Genomic DNA, 19,326 nt, shown 5'->3' with positions numbered 1-19,326 from the left:
TCATTCATATCACACAGAAGTAAAATTTTGCTGAAGGTAATTCAAAAGCAGTTGCAGCAGCACTTAAACAGGGAACTGCCAGAAATTCAAGTCAGATTCAAAAGATGACACGGAACAAGGGATGTCATTGCTGATGTCAGATGGATCCTGGCTGAAAGCAGAGAATACCAGAAAGATGTTTAGCTATGTTTTATTGACTATGCAAAGGCATTCGACTGTGTGGATCATAACAAATTATGGATAACATTGTGAAGAATGGAAATTTCAGAACACTTAATTGTGTTCATGCAGTCATTGGAACAGAACAAGGGGATACTGCATAATTTAAAATCATGAAAGGTGTGCATCAGGGTTATATCCTTTCACCATATTTATTCAATCTGTATGCTGAGCAAATAATCCGAGAAGCTGGACTACATGAAGAAGAACAAGGCATCATGATTGGAGGAAGACTCATTGACAACCTGCGATATGCAGATGATACAACTTTGCTTGCTGAATATGAAGAGGACTTGAAGCACTTACTGATGAAGATCAAAGGCTGCAGCCTTCAGTATAGATTACACCTCAAGAAAAAGATAACTGAAATCCTCACAACTGGACCAATAAGCAACATTATGATAAAAGGAAAAAATATTGATGTTGTCAAGGATTTCATTTTACTTGGATCCACAATCAATGCCCATGGAAGCAACAGTCAAATCAAATGATGTATTGCATTGGGCAAATCTGCTGTAAAAGACCTCTTTAAAGTATTAAAAAGCAAAAATGTCACTTTGAGGACTAAGGTGTGCCTGACCCAAGCCATGGTATTTTCAACTGCCTCATACGCATTTGAAAGCTGGACAACGGACAAGGAAGACTGAAGAAGAATTGATGCCTTTGAATTATGGTGTTGGCAAAGAATATTGAATATACTATAGACTGCCAGAAGAACAAATGTGTCTTGGAATAAGTATAGCCAGAATGCTCCTTAGAAGCAAGGATGGGAAGACTGTGTCTCAAGTTCTTTGGACATGTTATCAGAAGGGACCAGTCCCTGGAGAAGGACATCATGCTTGATAAAGTAGAGGTTCAGCAAAAAAGAGGAAGACCCTAAAAGAGATGGATTGACACAGTGGCTGCAACAATGGGCTTAAACACAGCAAAGACCATGGGGATGGCACAGGACCGGGCAGTGTTTTGTTCTGTTGTACATAAGGTCACTATGAGTCAGAAACGACTCAATGGCATCTAACAACAACAACATTTCTGCAGTTTTATTATGAAGTGCTTCAGATCCTTTTTGGAAGAGATAAGGAATTTAAATCAGTGAAAATTTTAAATCACAAATTTGTTTTTAATCTAGCTGATCAGAAAGCAGTTTATCAGTTGAAGTAAAGCTTTAAAAGAATTTTTTATTGTCGTTTTTATTGTTATTATTGAAAATACCTACTGCAGAACATACACCAATTCAACAATTTCCACATGTACAATTCAGTGACATTGATGACATTCTTCAAGTTATGCAACCATTCTCATCTTCCTTTTCCAAATTATTCCTCCACATTTAACATAAACTTACTGCCCCCTAAACTTCCTATCTAACCTTTCAAGTTGCTGTTGTCAGTTTGATCCCATACAGATAGTTCTTTAAAGGAGCACAATGCTCAAGCCAGACATTCTAAAAGACATTCTTTACATGAGCTTGCTTGTGCAGTGTCTGACTGAGTACCTAAGCAAGTGTTATGATAATACATAAGAGAGGCTGTGTGAGAGCCCTAGCTTTGGAACCTGGCTGACCTCCGTTCAAGATATTCAGCCTCTCCAAACTTCCTTTCTCCCCTTGACAATGGATATAACACCTGCAGACCTTTAGGGCTGTTGTAAAATTAAAGGTATTTTAAGGTAAAATGAAAGATAATAATTAACTATAGTAGTTTGTTAATAAATTATAATTGCTATTATTACATATTTGTATAATAAATACATTATTTAATAGCCTAGCTTTGCAGCTTAAAACTACTGCACGTTGGTGGGATCTTCTTCTTTCCACCTGTAACGTACCTTCCCCAACAAAGGAGTCTATAGAAGTGGGCCAGGAAGGCAAGGTGCCAGGCTCTTGAGTGTAAACGTTATGAAGCAATATGTTAATACAACAGGGATAATGAACCTTGATTTCTGCAGAATGAATCAATTTTTTCATCTGAGTCAACTGATTATTATCAGACTTTCTCTTCTCAGAGTTACGAGTCTTTAACATTCACAAAGAGACTGTAATGAGGCAATCATCGGCATGGAGACAGCTATTTCAAATGTAAATCAATAAGCAAGTTCAGCCTGGGGGCTGCTGCTATTTAGGCATTGTTTGAGGGCTGAGCTCTGCTAACTCAGGAAACAGCACAAGGCTCTGGTGGCAAACAAAATAAGACAGCTCTTAGGGTCCCAGTAGCTTTGTTCTACCTCAGGGGGACAACTCGCTCACAGGAAAACCCAGTAGGTCAGCAATTGTTAACAGCATCTGGATTTTAGTCAAGAAGGCAACCTCCTTCTCTGAATATAAGTTCTTCCTCCAAAAGGATGGGCTTGGAAAATGGTGAAAAGTTACTTAAAAGATTCACTCACAGGAGCATCTCTGACTCCTGGGGAAACCAGAACAGCTAGTTTTCATAGCAGTTCGTTGAAAAGGCGAATTACCCATAGGAGCTGGTGAGGAAGCCAATTTTGACATTTGGTTGATTCTCCTTAACACCGAGCTCTCAGGTTCAACGTTATTGATCATGTTGGCATTACCAAGTTTTAACAGTATCATCATCATCATCCTCTACAGTTGATTCAATCTTGCCTTACCTTTTTTACATTGTACAGCCCAGTATTTTTGGCCAAGGATTATTTATATATTTTGTGAATCATCCAGACTGCTTTTTCCTGTTTCTTTTCTGTCTGCTGTCAGCTTTTGGGTCATTTCATTTCAAACTGCATTTCCAGTAGTCTAGGCTTAAAAAAAAAAAAAAAAAAAAAAAAGGTCGTGAAATTCAGTGATGGTTGCACAACTGTGTGATTATATTAAAAAACACTGAATTGTATGGTACGTGAATTATATCCAGGTTCGAACTGGTTTGTTGGGTTCAAACCCTTGCTGATAATTTGCATTTCTAACAAGTTCCCAGACCAACGAAACCAAACCTATTGCCATCGAGTCCATTCTAACTCATAGCAACCCTATAGTACAGAGTAGAACTGCCCCACAGGGTTTCCGAGGAGCAGCCGGTGGATTCAAACTGCTGACCTTTAGGTTAACAGCCATAGCTCTTAACCACCGTGCCCCAGGGCTTCAACAAGTTCCCAGGCAATGCTAATGCTGCTGTTTAGGGACCAATTGTGAGAACCACTAGTAGTTGGTTCCAACTCATAGTGACCCTACGTACAACAGAATGAAACACTGCCCCGTCCCAAGCCATCTTCACAATCATTGCTATCCTTGATCCCATTGTTGCAGCCACTGTGTCAATCCATCTCTTTTAGGGTCTTCCTCTTTTTTGCTGATCTTCTACTTTACCAAGCATGATATCCTTCTCCAGGGACTGGTCCCTCCTGATAATATGTCCAAAGTATGTGAGACAAAGTCTCCCCATCCTCACTTCTAAGGAGCATTCTGGCTGTACTTCTTTCAGGACACATTTGTTCGTTCTTCTGGCAGTCTATGGTATATTCAGTATTCTTTACCAACACCATAATTCAAAGGCATCAATTCTTCTTCGGTCTTCCTTGGCCATTGTCCAACTTTCAAATGCATATGAGGCAACTGAAAATACCATGGCTTGGGTCGGGCACACCTTAGTCCTCAAAGTGACATTTTTGCTTTTTAATACTTTAAAGAGGTCTTTTACAGCAGATTTACCCAATGGAATATGTCATTTGATTTGACTGTTGCTTCCATGGGCATTGATTGTGCATCCAAGTAAAATGAAATCCTTGGCAACGTCAGTATTCTCTCCATTTATCATGATGTTGCTTACTGGTCCAGCTGTGAGGATTTTCGTTATCTTTCTGTTGAGGTGTAATCTATACTGAAGGCTGCAGCCTTTGATCTTCATCAGTAACTGCTTTATGCCGTCTTCACTTTGAGCAAGCAAGGTTGTGTCATCTGCATATAGCAGATGGTCAATGAGTCTTCCTCCAATCCTGATGCCCGAGTTTTTCTTCATATAGAACAGCTTCTCAGATTATTTGCTCAGCATATAGATTGAATAGGTATGGTGAAAGGATATAACCCTGATGCACACGTTTCCTGATTTTAAACCATGCAGTATCTCCTTGTTCTGTTCCAACACTGCCACTCAGTTTATGTACAGGTTCCACAGGAGCACAACTAAGTGTTCTGGAATTCCCATTCTTCGCAATGTTGTCCATAATTTATTATGATCCACACAGTCAAAAGCCTTTGCATAGTCAATAAAACACAGGTAAACCTCTTTCTGGTATTCTCTGCTTTCAGCCAAGATCCATCTGCCATCAGCAATGATATCCCTTGTTCCACATCCTCTTCTGAATTTGGCTTGAATTTCTGGCAGTTCCCTGTCAATATACTGCTGCAACTACTTTTGAATTATCTTTAGCAAAATTTTACTTGTGTGTGATATTAATGATATTCGATAATTTCCACATTCTGTTGAATCCCCTTTCTTTGGAATGGGCACAAATATGGATCTCTTCCAGTTGGTTGGCCAGGTAGCTGTCTTCCAAATTCTTGGCACAGACGGATGAGCACCTCCAGCGTTGCATCTGTTTGTTGAAACATCTCAGTTGGTGTTCCGTCAATTCCTGGAGCCTTGTTTCTCGTCATTCCCTTCAGTGATGTTTAGACTTCTTCCTTCAATTCATTATACATAAGAATCACCTGGGGATCTGGTTAAACTGTAGATTCTGATTCCATGTATCTAGGGTGGAAATGCAAATTCTCAGCAGGGGTTTGAACCAGAGCAAACCTGGTTGGAAGCCCTGATTTTATGTCAATAAGGCTATTAAAAATAAGCAAACCCCAGGAAACAAGAAAGGTAAGTCAAAGTGAAGAACCAGTATTTATCACAATAGTTGTTACCAATTATGACAAAATGTTGGAGGGGATACAAAATCAAGCAATACAACAGTACGTTTTCTCTCCTCTTTATTTATTTGGGCTAATGGGCTACTCTGGTTCTAACTCTCCATGAATAAAAATCAGAGTTGGCTCTACATACCAAGAACAAAACCCCAACTGAGTACTCAGTAGTTTTACTTTTGAGTACTACTGAATACTGTAATTAATTTCCCAACATCCTTTTTTCCCTAGGATAGATGATCTGTCTCTAGCCCAGTGGTTCTCAAGCTTGGCTTCACATAGAATCACCTGGGATGTTGCACTAAACAAGGGGCAATGTGGGAAAATCCCACCTTGCTAACTGCATAGTAAGGATCAGCATCAATCCAATTCCCAAAGTGTGGAAATGGATCTAGTTCTTACCTTCCCATTTCTCTATCCTCATCACCAGCTACTCACAAGGCACTCTCAGCCCTAGCCACCCAGAGCTAGATCAGAACTCATACGTTAGAGGCCACCTTCTTTCAGACGGCCAAATAGGCAAATGTCAGCCCCTGCTAGCTCTCACTGCCCCAGTGGGTTCGTTAACTTGCTGGAACAACTCACAGAATTCAGAGAGTATACCCTACTTAGGAGCCCTGGCGGTGCAGCGGTTAAGTGCGTGACTACTAACAGAAAGGTCTGCGGTTGGAACCCACCCAACCCACCAGCAGCTCTGTAAAGATTTACAGCCTTGGAAACCTTATGGGGCAGTTCTACTCTGTCCTATAGGGTCACTATGAGTTGTAATCAACTCAACAGCAGTGGGTTTGGTTTTTTGGTTTTATGTGGCCTAAAGGAGCCCTGGTGGTGCAGTGGTTAACGGCTCTTCTACTAACCGAAAGGTCAGCAATTCGAACCCACCAGTGGCCCCAAGGGAGAAAGATGTGGCAGTCTGTTTCTGTAAAGATTACAGCCCTGGAAACCCTGTTGGGCAGTTCTACTCAGTCCTGTAGGGTACCTATGTGTTGGAATCAACAATGGCCTACATTGTACTAGGTAGCAGGAATACAAGAAAATTGCTCAGTTTTAGCACAACTGTAATTATCAAGAAGGACTTCTCACTTTCTTCCTGGAGCAGTGTCTCAACTCCGGCAGGTAAAGGATTTTGAAAATCACTGGAGTGGATTCTTTCCTGAACATCCATAATTATCCTATTCAGGCAAATGGAAGTGAAGGACATCAACTGCATTTCTAAGCAAACAGTCTTAGCAGTTTCTGCCTTTGTCCCTAGAAACAAAGGCATGAAGAAACTCTGCTATAATTTAATTAGATTTGAAGAACTAGCCTATCAGTGTTATTATCTAGTTCCCTGGGCGTGATACCCTGTGAAGCGAGTTGTCAGATGACAAAATGGTGGGAGAAGGACAGTGTGGCTCTTCATTCCAAGTCAGCTGCAAGTGTTAGCATTTTCTTGGGAGTGGATTGGAGACTGTAAATCTTGAGAAGGCACTTTCTCCATTTTGGGCACATTATATTTTGTTTTTGTTGTGAATATAAGATGAAAGTATCTCATTCAATATCAATACAGGTCTTTTATATATGCAAAAGGTTTGATTTTTATATCAATTGTTAATAAGTTTCCTGTAAATCTGAGGTCAATCACTTAATACCAACTTTAAAATGGGTCATCCTTAAAAAAGATTCAATTGAGTCTTTGGGGAACTATATTAATAGGCTGTAATGAGAATTTTATACTAAGCAGAAGCATATATCATCTAACGTGGAAAAAAAAATCAACATCCATAAGATTTCAGAGAGTAGAGACCACAGATCTGATGAGAAGCTTAAAGCCAGCCTTGTTATAATGGAGGTCTCTGGTTTATTTGCATGTATAGTGCCCAGTTTCCCAACTGTTACCTGTCAAAGAAAAAAAAAATCTAATAAAATCTGCTGTTTAATATTAAATACAATTCCAAACCACTATAGAGTAGGACTTTTTAAAAGGTACCTGACAGCTTCATTTTCGACCTACAAGTAGTCCCCGACTGAGTTACCACAAACCCAACTTACTACCATTTGTACGTCTTATCCTTAGTAATATGTACTACATACAATGTTACAGGACGTAATTTGTTGATGTTTTTATTCTCAGATGTTCACTCCCAAATGTTCAATGTTACGATTTATAAAGATACTAGCAATAAAAAGCAATAATAATGAAAACTTTAAAAAAATGAAGTATTCACCTTATGTCAGAACCGATCTATCCGGGAAGGGAACATCATCTAAGTCAGGGACTACCTGTATTTCATTAGGCTGAGTTCTCGTTTATCTTTAAAATACAGGTGTTTAAAATTAAAATTCAGATCTGGAACCATATTTTCAAACTTAACCTAAGGTTGTTAAGAAACACCTATTCTCTGTGCGTCCACTCCTTCACTCTGTAATTACAAGCACGTTAGTTGCACTGTCTAGACTCCTTGTAGAAGATTATCAACAACATTATGTTTTTCTGTCTTGGGCTCCACATATGCGAATTGCTGAAAATTTAATAGGTACTAACAGCAACGTTGTTTTCCTACTTCATGCCAGAACCCGTTGCCGTTGAGTCAATTCCAACTCACAGCGACCCTATAGGACAGAGTAGAACTGCTCTGTACGGTTTCCAACGAGCGGCTAGTGGATTCGAACTGTCAACCTTTTGGTTAGCAGCCGAGCTCTTCACCACTGAACCACCCGGGCTCCACGTCGTGCAAGTCAGTCTAAACGGGAATTTTTGCTTTTAAACGCAATTAAGTGTGAGATGCCAATATAATGTATTACGTGAATACTTGAGAAAATCAGACCATTCAAAAGGAAACCACTCATCTAATGGTACACAAGGAAGTTGAACGCACGAGAATACAGGCGGATGCATCGCTGAATATGGTAATCCTGTTTAATCTGCAAATCCCTTTGCGGGGAGAGGGAAGGGATGGAAAAGTTTGGGTGAAGAATTTAAATGACTAGTCAAACAGACCGTGAGTCACTGTAAGTTTCCAGTTAACAACCTCCTCGGCCGGGGCAGAGGCTGGGCCCTGAGCGCTTTATGAGCCACACTTCAGTTTTGTTGTAAAGTCTCAGTTTTATTGCTTCTTCCACCAAAGCAATATATAAAATGAAAGACGCTCTGAGGCGGCTTTGAAATGTAGGGCAAATTTTCTGGTTGGGGGTGGGAAAAGAGAGGTGGAAAGAAAGAGAACGAGGTAGGGAGACGGGGCAGAGAACGCAGGAAGACTGGTGAAAGGAGAAGAAAAGAATTTTCAGGAGTTCAGAGCATATTTTCCACTTTAAAACTGCTGCCCGTTTTCCCGCATCCTGTGCCTAATAGGACGAAGTGGACCACTCCCGGGGGCTGAAAGACTTGCCGTCCTCCGCCTAGCGCCGCGTCGCGCCACGGCCTGCCCCTGCCCCCACCCGGTGACAGGTGGGGCAGCCGAGCGGCTCCCAGACCTCCGCCTTCTCGCGCTGCCTGCCGGGAGCAGGAGCCGCTTCCGGTTGCACCCGGCCTCCGAACTCCGACTCCCATAAGCCTCCGGGAAAACCGCATCGGGGTCGCGCGGGCGCTGCCGGAACTCGTAGTTCCTCCTTCTGCCGCGCTTCATAGCCGGAAAAGGGGGCGGGCAGGGCCGAGAACTACCAAGGCGAAGGTACGGGTGGCGGCGAGGGGTCAATCCTTGCCGGGCGTGGGGTTGGCAGTGAGGCAGTCGGAGGTGGTTGGGGTTCGGTGGGAGGAGATCCGCTCGCACACACGAGGAGGAGGGTAGCGCCGCCGCCGCTGTCGCCGCCGTCGTCGTCGCGAGTGCCGAGTCGGAACTGGAGCTGCCGCCGCGGCGACGCTGGAGATTGTGTCGCTAGCCCCCAGCCCTTCTGCCTCGCTGCCTTCCCTCGATCAGCGCGGCCTTCTCCTCCCTGGCCCATCGCCCCCGCCTCCATTTCCCGCCCTCTATTCACCACACACACGGCCCCCCCGATCATGGATCCGGGCAGTGGCGGCGGTGGCGGCGGCGGCGGTGGCGGCGGCGGGGGCAGCAGCGGCAGCAGCAGCAGCGACTCGGCACCCGACTGCTGGGACCAGGCGGACGTGGAAGCCCCCGGGTCGGGCCCTTGCGGCGGCAGCGCCTCTTTGGCGGCGGCAGCTGAGGCCCAGCGTGAGCAGCTCAGCGCGGCCTTCAGCCGGCAACTCAACGTCAACGCCAAACCCTTCGTGCCCAACGTCCACGCCGCCGAGTTCGTGCCGTCCTTCTTGCGTGGCCCAGCCCAGCCACCGCCATCCCCATCCGGCGCCGCCGCCAACAACCACGGAGCCGGCAGCGGCGCAGGAGGCCCTTCGGGTACAGGGTCGGGACGCGGGGCAGCCCCGGGGGCGCGGGACGGCGGGAGCAGCCGGCCCGGGGTCAGGAGCCCACATGGGGTGGGGGTGGGGCTGGGACCGGGTGGCGCGCCTCGGAGCGTCCCGGGGACGCGCGGCCCAGGAGCCCGGCCGGCACGTGGAGCACTGACAGCGGCGCCGGGAGCCGGCAGCCTTGGGTGGGGCGGCCCAGATCCCGGGGAGTCGGCCTGTCTGGAGTCGCTGCGGTGGAGAACTAGATGGGGAAGGCGGCTGTGTGCCATAGAGACCCGGTGAGGGTGAAGGCCCGCCCTTTCCCCTGGGGCCACAGTTACCTTCTAGAAATCGGAGCCGTGTGGGACGGCGAGGGGACCGCGGCCGGTCGGTGCCACGAGGCCCAGAGGTGAACAGATGGAGCTAGGAGTCAGTCGGGAGGGCGTTGAGAGATAAGAGGAGTTGGGGAGGACAAATGCTCGAGTTTTCCTTTCCCCTTAAGCCTAGCCGAGCGTTTCCCTTGCTGCATTTTCTATTATTAAAACTGTAATTACGTTTTAAATGTCAGTGGCACCGAACCATCCTGAAGGAATCCCAAGATGCATTGCAGTTTTGTGATCGGGCAGAAGCTGTTGCCTATCAATACAAAGATCTTTTTCACTCTTGGGTTATTTTATGCTTAAAAAGTTCTTAAAGTGTCACAAAGTTAGGGTTCCTCACTTAATATGTGATAGGAAACTACACTGATTTATGTGCCCTTTTCTTAAGTAGGATTTAGACTAGGGATTGTCCTTTGTCAGTGACATGTTTAGAATTTTCATTGCTTTAAAATAGATTACCTTATTTAGGTTGCTGTGTATAGCTCTGTCTATATCCACGTGTCAGTAATCTAGTCTTTCTTCAGACACTTGAGGATTTGTTGTAACTTAATAGTTGTCACATGCCTTTCTGGCCATAGCTAATAGAAATACTTTCTGTGATTTCAGTTTGTTTGGTCTTTAAAAATCTTCCTGTGTTTAGGTGCCGCTTAAGTGCTAGCATGCTTTCAGGTTCTGATTTTGAAGGAATGTCAAATGAGTATTCTCATTTAATGATGCTTATTTTGGAAACTGCCAGAATTGGTTTAAAAGAAAAAAAGGAGAAAGGCAGAATGTCCTTTCATTATTTAGCCGTGTATTGGGAGGGCTGGTTCACAGAAATTTTGCAGCTCTTTTTAAGTGAGGACAGATTGATTTCTCCCTTTAAAATTCTGTATTGTCATATCTCTTACGTAGGTGGATTTCATAAAAGGGCTCTAGGAGTTTAGTTTCTTTGGAAACTTATGCTACAGTTTGCTCTCTAGAGGCAAAAGGGTATGGTTTGAAGAAAGTTTTGCGAGGTATGTGAGCACACAGTTTGAGCAGCACATAGTTTGGATTTGGTTTGTTTTATTGACTGTGGTATTTCTTTTACTTGTGTGGGTGGTTGTTTTCTTTTTGAACTGAGAAGCTTAGCTTTTATTTCTTTGCTTAGATGAAGAAACTTTGGCTACCTAAACTAGTTCACTTAAAGGCCCCTTGAAGTGCTTTTTTTCCCCATACCTTATCTTGCAAATTCCTCTAATCCAGCCATTTTCTTTCTTGGCTCTCCCTCCTTAATCTGGAGCTGCCAGTGTCACTCTGCTGACTAGTCTTAGGACTTAATTTATAACCTATCTAGCCATCAGTCATAGTCATCAAGGGATAACCATCCACAGAGCAGTGGTCTGGAATGGTTATTGCTGAGTGACTAGGCATTACCTCTTACACAGGAGGGCTGTTTTTTCTGTTCCTGAGGTTTGCAGATTTGCAGTTTTAATCTTAATCCTTTTCTTTTTCACACTGCTAGAAGTGGAGATATAAAAATGTCTAGGGAAGTGTTTGTCGATCAGAAAAGCCCTACATTATTGCCAACTTTTTTTTTTTTTTAAATCAGAAACCTGTTTTGGTGTTACTGACTTTAGAAGCTGCTATAAAATGTCAATTAACGTTAAAAAGTATGCTGTACTCGGATGTCTGGAAAAGAATGGATTTTCTAAATTGAAGTCCAGAGTTATGTGAGACTGTTGGATTACATGTTCTGGCCCATTCAGGCTCATAAAATGCCACCATCAGATAACTATGCTTGGAAGAAGCAGGGAAAAAATTGGAAATAGCACCTGGACTGGAACTTTCATGGGGGGGCGGGGGGGGAGACCATAGAGGTTGCAAGTTTATTTTTTTAAGTTAGGAAATGGACAGTAGGGCTTCCATGTTTCCATTTGCTCTCAAGCCATAGCTGAAATTCGTGATGGGTGTGTTTTTAAACTAGTTGAGGGAGCTTAGAGATCAAAGTGCTAGAATGACTTTTAAAATGTGTCCACCTAGGATGAATATCTGTCATTTCTCCTGAAAACTGGCTGGTTAGTTTGTCTACTTTCTTTTTGAAATTCCTTCAGCACTGCCATCAGCAACCAGTAGACGTGGTTGCTTTCACACAAAGTGTCTTTCCCGTTCACTGGAAGGTCCTGGTTATGCCTGTCTCCAGCCATCTCAAATCGGAACTTGGAATTCAGTGTTGACCTTGGATCTTTTTGAAAAATTAGGAATATAGATTTCCAAAGAAATGATTACGTAGCACCCGTTCAAGTGTTAATGTAGTTTTCTACAGATCCAAGTCATTTACAGGACAAGGGATTCTCTTTAAAATAGAAGACCTGAAATGAATGAAAATGTAGAGCACAAAGCTTACAAGAATAAACATTTTCCCTGATAGAATGTACTTATTTTGAGTTCCAGTTTGTTAGGTAAGTTCAGTCTTCTTTTATTGTTAGATGAACTGAGGTTTAGCTATGTTAGGTAAATAGTCAGGGTTACTTGGAATTTTAGAATAGCCACAACTTCTGAAGTAATGGTGCACTGTTCTTTCCAACATTCACCCTCCTTGCCCCTCAAAACTCTGTCTTTAAAAAATGAGTTATGTGAACCGACCCAGTGCACTGGGAAGAAAGGCCTGGCAGTCTGCTTTGGTAAAGATAACAGCCAAGAAAACCCTGTGGAGCAGTTCTTTGTTTGTTTAATGTTAATATTCCTACATAACCATAGTACAATTATCCAAACCAGAAAATTGACATTGATGCAATTAAACTACGGACCTGATTTGAATTTTGGGCAAAAGAAAGAAAAAGTTATTGTTCATGTACCATAAAACCAACCCTTTTAAAGTACCCAGTTAAGTGGTTCACAAAGTTATGCCACCATCATCACTTGGTGGATGCTTTTTAATCACTGAATATTCTTAAAAGTGAGCTTTTCAGGGCCACCAGGGTAGAGAATATCCAAAATCAAAGTAATGGTTGTTTTCTCCAGACTGCTCTTTGACTTCATTATGATAAATGCTACCTGTTGAAGATTAGATGGTAGGTGAGGTTCTTGGTATTTGCTTTCTGCCTTGATTTACTGATTATTAGATTTTGACTGTTGTTTCATGATGCTACATGTTTGAATGGCTTGAGCAGTGTGCATAGGGAACAAGTAGAAGGCCTCAACTAGTGCTGTGTTGAGCAGTTGTTTAATATAGAAATTTTGACTGGGAAGGAAGGTCGTAATTCTTTGGAGCAGATTTTATTTAGTACTGTTAGTACACAGCTTATTGCTTCACCCTTTCTGGAATTGTATTGCATGAAAAGACAGCAGATAAAATTTATCAGGGTGAGTTAGGGGTATTTAGGGAAATATTGTAGGGGGAAAAGTTTAAGCCTTGTTTTGTTTGGTGGAAGGAAATGTCTTCAAGTGTTATAATCATACTGTCCTTCTGGTTGAAGAGAAAGATTTGATACCCTTTTGGGGTGAGTTAGCAGTATTAGAATGAATTTTTTGAGAGGTGAATCTCTAGTTTTCCTCAGATATATGTACTAGCAGTTAATTAACAAATATTTGCCTGCCTGCAAAATGCAGGATGCTGTGCTAGGGACTTTAAAGTGACACAAAGATAAATAGTCATTCTCCAGGATTTAGGAAGAGAAATAGAGCAAATACCCAGGTTACTCTAATGGAAAATACAATATAGTAAGAGCCATAAGAAGGTTTTCCAAAGATGAGAGAAAGAGGGATTGTTTACAGGTTCCCTTACGTACATAATTCAATCTTGTCACCCTAATCATAAAACTATAAATATGTCTGTTTTCTGCTAAGTTTCATAATGTGTTACTTCAATAAGTTTCATACTGTGTGTTTGTTTTGTTTTTGTAATTAAGTTTTTTTTAATTGAGATATAATTCACATATGATAAAATTCACCCTATTTGTGTTTCAATATTTTTATTTGTTTGCTAGGGATTTGTTAAAGTAGAGCACCAGTTATATTTTTATATTACTTGTTTTCTCTTTCATATAAAACAGCGGTGAATTTGGTTGTTGTGATTCTGGCTAGTGCATCTACCAGGCATATTAACTCAGAATTTTATCATTACATCTGTGGTTCTAAAAATGTTTGGAAAGCAAGAATCTGGCCCACTAGTTGAAACTTCTGTATTGTTCTGAGGTCCTGAGACTCAGTATTTAGTTGTCAATTGTTGATTCATACCAAGGCTTCTTAAAACGTTTTGTCCTTGTTTTTGATAGATTTTAACAAAGCTTGGCTGGATTATACATATATTTGGTCTTTTCATAAATGGCTTTGATCTAAGGAAAACTAGTTGTTACATACGCCAAGTTGAACCACTTCCTCATCATGATTCTACTTTCCAGGTGAGAGAAACACTTGGCAAGGATTTTTGGTTCCAGTTGCTGTAGAATCGACTTCGATGCATGGTGACCCCAAGTGTGTCAGAGTAGCACTGTGCTCCATAGGGTTTTCTTTCTTTAAAATTTTTGCGGTTGTTGAGAATATACACAGCAAAACATACACCAGTTCTGCAGTTTCTACATGTACAATTCAGTGACATTGATTACATTCTTCGAGTTGTGCAACCACTCTCACCCTCCTTTTCTTAGTTGTTCCTCCCACATTAACATAAACTCACTGCCCCCTAAGGTTCCTATCTAATCTTTCAAGTTGCTATTGTCTGTTTGATCCCATATAGATAGATCTTAAAAGAGTGTAATGCTCAAGGCAGACATGCTTTACCAGTTAAGCTAAACTTGTTTGGTTTTAAGAAGACTTCAAGGGATATTTTTGGTTTAAGGTTTAAAGATGATCTCAGGGCAGTAGTTTCAGGGGTTCATCCAGCCTCCATGGCTCCAGAAAGTCTGGAGTTGATGAAAATTTGAAATTCTGTTCTATGTTTTCCCCCTTTTGATCAGGTTTTTTTCCTATAAAATCTTTGATCAAAATATTTGATAGTGGAAGCCAGGCACCATCCAGTTCTTCTGGTCTCATTGCAAAGGAGGCATTTGTTCATGGAGCTCCACACATAGAGTTTTCAGTGGCTGATTTTTGGGAAGTAGATCATCAGGCCTTTATTTTGAGGCACCTCTGAGGGACTCAACTTCCAACCTTTCAGTTAACAGCCAGTTGTGTTACCATTTGCACCACCCAGTGACTCCTAGCAAGGATTACCTGAGCATCTTTCACTAGCCTAGCCTAAGAACACTGATGCTAAATTCCAAGCCACATTCCAACTAGGTGATTATATGTCACTTCACTTGGGGGGAAAAAAGTACATACCTTAGAATGTCACTGGGGCAATTTTCCAATTTCCTGGTTGATTATATCTATAGAACTCCAGTGTGCTACTAAGTGACCTGAATCTATTATCCTTTGGGTGGTTGATTTGGTAGCAGAAAGATGTTTTCTGTCATTTTTGTACCTTATTGGGGCTATCTGAAATGGTTTGGGTTTATGTATTTTAAATGTATCTCAAATTGTTTTTAAAGTAGATGGGATATGAATCATAAATAAGACCATCTCTTAGAGCTGTTTGACAAATAAAGTGGAATATTGTTCCTCTACAGATAGTTCAATTAGGTTAGTACATGATTGAATAGATAGGTTCTTAGAATGTGAAGGCTGGAAATGACGCTAGCAGTAATACAATCTCCTCATTTTCGGATTAAGAAACTGAAGCCTAGAGATCCTAAGTGAATGCCTAAGGTCACTTACAGAGTTAATGATACAGCTGAGTCTAGAATCCAAATTTGCCAACTGCTAGTTTAGTGCTCCTTCCACCACACCATGCTGTTTAATAATAGAAATAAGGGCACTACAACGAGTGCCACAACCAGCATGGGTTTTCTGAGAGTGGCTCTGGAATTTGCCTTTCTTATGTTTCATTTTTAAAGGTGTTTTTTTTAAATTATGGGGCTCTGAAACGCCTGTAGTAATAATAAATTTACTGAGTAATTAGCACATTTTATCATTTAATGGCTTGAGGTAAAGGTACTGTTAATCAAGGCTCAGAAAGGTTAAATAACTTATTAAGGGCACATCCATTAACAAATGGATGTGCTAGGATTAGAATCTAATCCGATTTCAAAGCTTATTTTTCTAGTAGTAAGTATGTGACTCCTTTGCTTGTGATTTGATATTAAAAGATCTTTTTGGTTGAGACACTTTCTTCAGAAACTGGACCCATGAGTTTGGACTATGGCATTGTCTCCATTTTCTGTCTCATTGAAATAAGTCATTGTTGTAAGTCACTATTAGAAAATGATGATGTAGAATACCTGTAACAGCTGTTTGCCACTGTCTATAACATTGTGCTTTTTAATTTTTAACATGTTAAGCAATTAAGGCTAAAACCATTGATTTTTCTGTGTGTTCTGCAGACTTCTTTATCTGATGTCTGCTTTTACTATCTTCCAGTATTGTCTATGGGAGAAAAATACCTCAGCATGCAATTCTGGTGAGACTATATGGTCACCTGAGTGTTAGAAAATTTTAGTTCCTTACTCAAGCTAGACTAGAAGGAACTAGTGACCTATGAAAACAGAAACCAAATGCTAAAGTTAATTCAGTAAAAGTCGATTGTGCATTTACTCACTACAACACATTGTGCTAACCTGTGGAGGTGACACAGAGTAGAGAAAAAACATCTCCATATTCCAGAAAACCACAGTCATTCTGGAAGTCTATAATCTTCTAGGGAACAAGAACTAGGGCATGTATTTGGATACTTATAATTGAAAGAGGAGTCACATCCTTGAGTTCAGAGAGGATGGTGGGATAAATGTATAGTGGGATAGAAGTGGAAAATCAGGTAAGGCAAGTATGTATTACAGTTAAGGATAATCAGTAAAGGGGGGCTAGAACTATGTGTCCAATATGGTAGCCACTAGCCACTTATGGCTGTTTAAATTAAATAAAATTAAAAATTCAGTTCATAATAGGTACATTTCAGGTGCTTACTAACTAGTGGCTATCGTATTAGACAGCACAAATATAGAACATTTTTATCATTGCAGAAAGTCGTATTGGACAGAATTTGTTATATGTATTTCTCACTTCTGAGCAATGTAAGACAGTTAGGAAAACGCTGAAATTGTTTTTGTTTTTTTCCTTTAATGAACATCACTTAACTAACAAGAGAAAGATATTTTTAGTTAGGGTGGTTATTTTAAACTTTTTTCGCTGTTTAATGTGTAAAAGAGGATTAAAAGTTATTTATGGATTAAGCACTTTTGAAGAATACCAAAACATTTGTGTTTAAAACTTGTAGCTTGAATCTAAACACAGCCTTCATTACCTGCTGTGTGTATAGCCTTGACTGATTTGTGTTATACTGATGAGCTGGCAAAGTAGGATTCTTCATGTTCAAGTCCTCTGATCCATGATCAAATCTTTTTTATTTTAAAAAAAAACTTAATATATTTTTTAAAAATTGAGGTGAAATCCACGTAACAAAATTAATCACTTTAAACAGTTCAGTGGTAATTAATACATTCATAACATATAACTACTACCTCTATCTAGTTTCAGAACATTTTCATCATTCCAAAAGGAAACCCCAATACTCATTAAGCATTCATTCTCCATTTCCCTCTTTCCCTAGCCCCTGGCAACCATCAATCTGTTTTCTGTCTATGGATTTACCTATTCTGGACATATCTGGTGGTGTAGTGGTTAAGAGCTACAGCTGCTAACCAAAAGGTGGGCAATCCACCAGGCTCTCCTTGGAAATCATATGGGGCAGTTCTCCTCTGTCCTATAGGATTGCTATGAGTCTGATTTGACTCGATGGCAACAGATTTGGATATATTTTATAAATGGAATCATACAGTATGTGACCTTTTGTGTGTGGCTTTTTTTTTTTTCTGAAATTTTATTTATTTAGTTGTTGTTGAGAATACACAAAGTAAAACATACACCAGTTTAAGTTTCTATATGTACAACGTAGTGACATGGATTACATTCTTTGAGTTGTGCAACCATTCTCACCCTCCTTTTCTAAATTGTTCTCTGTTATTAACAAACTCACTGCCCACTAATGTTCCTATCTAATCTTTCCAGTTGCTGTTGTCAATTTAATCCCATATAGATAGTTCTTAAAAAAGCATAATGCTGCAGATACACCTTTGTTACTAGTTAAACTATTGTTTGGTTTTAAGATGACTTCAGGGGATGTTTTTGGTTTAAGGTTTAAAGATTATCTCAGGGCAGTAGTTTCAGGGGTTTACCCATCCTCAGTGGCTCCAGAAAGGTCTAGTGTAGAGTTCATGAGAATTTGAAATTCTGTTCTGCATTTTCCCCCTTTTCCTCAGGATTCTTCTATGGAATCTTTGATCAAAATGTTCAGTGATAATAGTCAGGCACCATCCAGTTCCTGTAGTCTTATGTCTAAGGAGGCAGTTGTTTGTGAAGGCAATTAGCCACACATTCCATTTCCTCCTCCTACTCCTGACACTCCTTCTTCCTCTGTAGGTCCAGGTGAATAGAGACCAATTGTTGTGCCTTAGATGGCCTCTTGGAAGCTTTTAAGACCCCAGGCACTATGCAAAGAACTAGGAGGTAGAACAGAAGCGCTAAACACGTTATTAGGCCAGTTAACTAGGATATTCCATGAAACCATGACCCTAAACCTCCAAACCAAGGAACCAAATCCCATGAGGTATTTGCTTGTACATAAGCAGCCTGAGCAGCTACTTTTCTTTTTCTTTTTTTTTTTTTGGTCATTGTAGTAAATATATCACACAACTTTTGCCAATTCTACTTTTTATAGGTGTAAAACTTATTGACAGCAATTAACAATAATCAGCTATGCAACCCTACCCTTAATCAATGTGATTTTCCATCACTATTAACCCCCCTTTTTCCCCTCTCTCCCACTCCTGGTAACCACTAATAAACTTTGGTCTCTGTACATTTGCCTTTTCTTGTCTTTTTTATAAGTGAAGTCATACAATATTTGTCCTTTTGTGATTGACTTATTTTGCTCAGCATAATGTCTTCCATCTCCATGCATACTGTAGCATGTTATCAAGACTTCATTTCTCCTACTGGCTGAGTATTCCATTGTATACATGTACCACATTTTGTTTATCCATTCATCTGCTGATGGGTGTTTAGGTTGTTTCCACTTTTTGACTATTGTGAATAGTGCTGGAGTGAACATCGATGTACAAGTCTCTGTTTGAGTCTCTGCTTTAAAGTCTTTTGGGTATGTACCTAGGAGTGGAATTGCTGGGTCATATGGTAGTTCTATTTTTAGTTGTTTTGAGGAACCACCACATTGTTTTCCACAAAGACTGTACCATTTTGCATTCCCACCAGCAATGGATAAGGGTTTCCCACATCCTCACCAATATTTGGTATTTTCTTTTTTTTTTTTTTAAATCTTAGCCATCGTAATGGGAGTGAAATGATATCTCATTGTGGTTTTGATTTGCATCTCTGATGGCTAATGACACTAAGCATCTTTTCACGTGTTTGGCGATTTGAACATCCTCTATGGTGAAGTGTCTATTCAAGTCCTTTGCCCATTTTATGAT

At 40.9% G+C, this 19,326-nt stretch overlaps 1 protein-coding gene and 1 pseudogene across 1 annotated transcript in view; one reads left to right on the top strand and one right to left on the bottom strand.

Moving 5' to 3' along the window:
- The window catches only part of LOC101361761 (magnesium-dependent phosphatase 1 pseudogene), a 78,519-nt pseudogene extending 69,834 nt beyond the window's left edge, over positions 1 to 8,685 (bottom strand).
- Positions 8,686 to 8,814: 129 nt separating this feature from the next.
- The window catches only part of GSPT1 (G1 to S phase transition 1), a 37,563-nt gene continuing 27,051 nt past the window's right edge, over positions 8,815 to 19,326 (top strand). The window contains exon 1 of the mRNA XM_004373260.2: positions 8,815 to 9,414. Coding sequence (XP_004373317.1) covers positions 9,057 to 9,414 — 358 coding nt within the window. The 5' untranslated portion in view covers positions 8,815 to 9,056. The remainder of the gene's footprint in view (positions 9,415 to 19,326) is intronic.

The sequence above is a fragment of the Trichechus manatus genome, unplaced genomic scaffold (assembly GCF_000243295.1).
Source record: "Trichechus manatus latirostris isolate Lorelei unplaced genomic scaffold, TriManLat1.0 scaffold00024, whole genome shotgun sequence".
NCBI classification, from domain to species: domain Eukaryota; kingdom Metazoa; phylum Chordata; class Mammalia; order Sirenia; family Trichechidae; genus Trichechus; species Trichechus manatus.
Note: the sequence above shows the minus strand (reverse complement) of the source record. Positions and strands in the feature narration are given on the sequence as shown.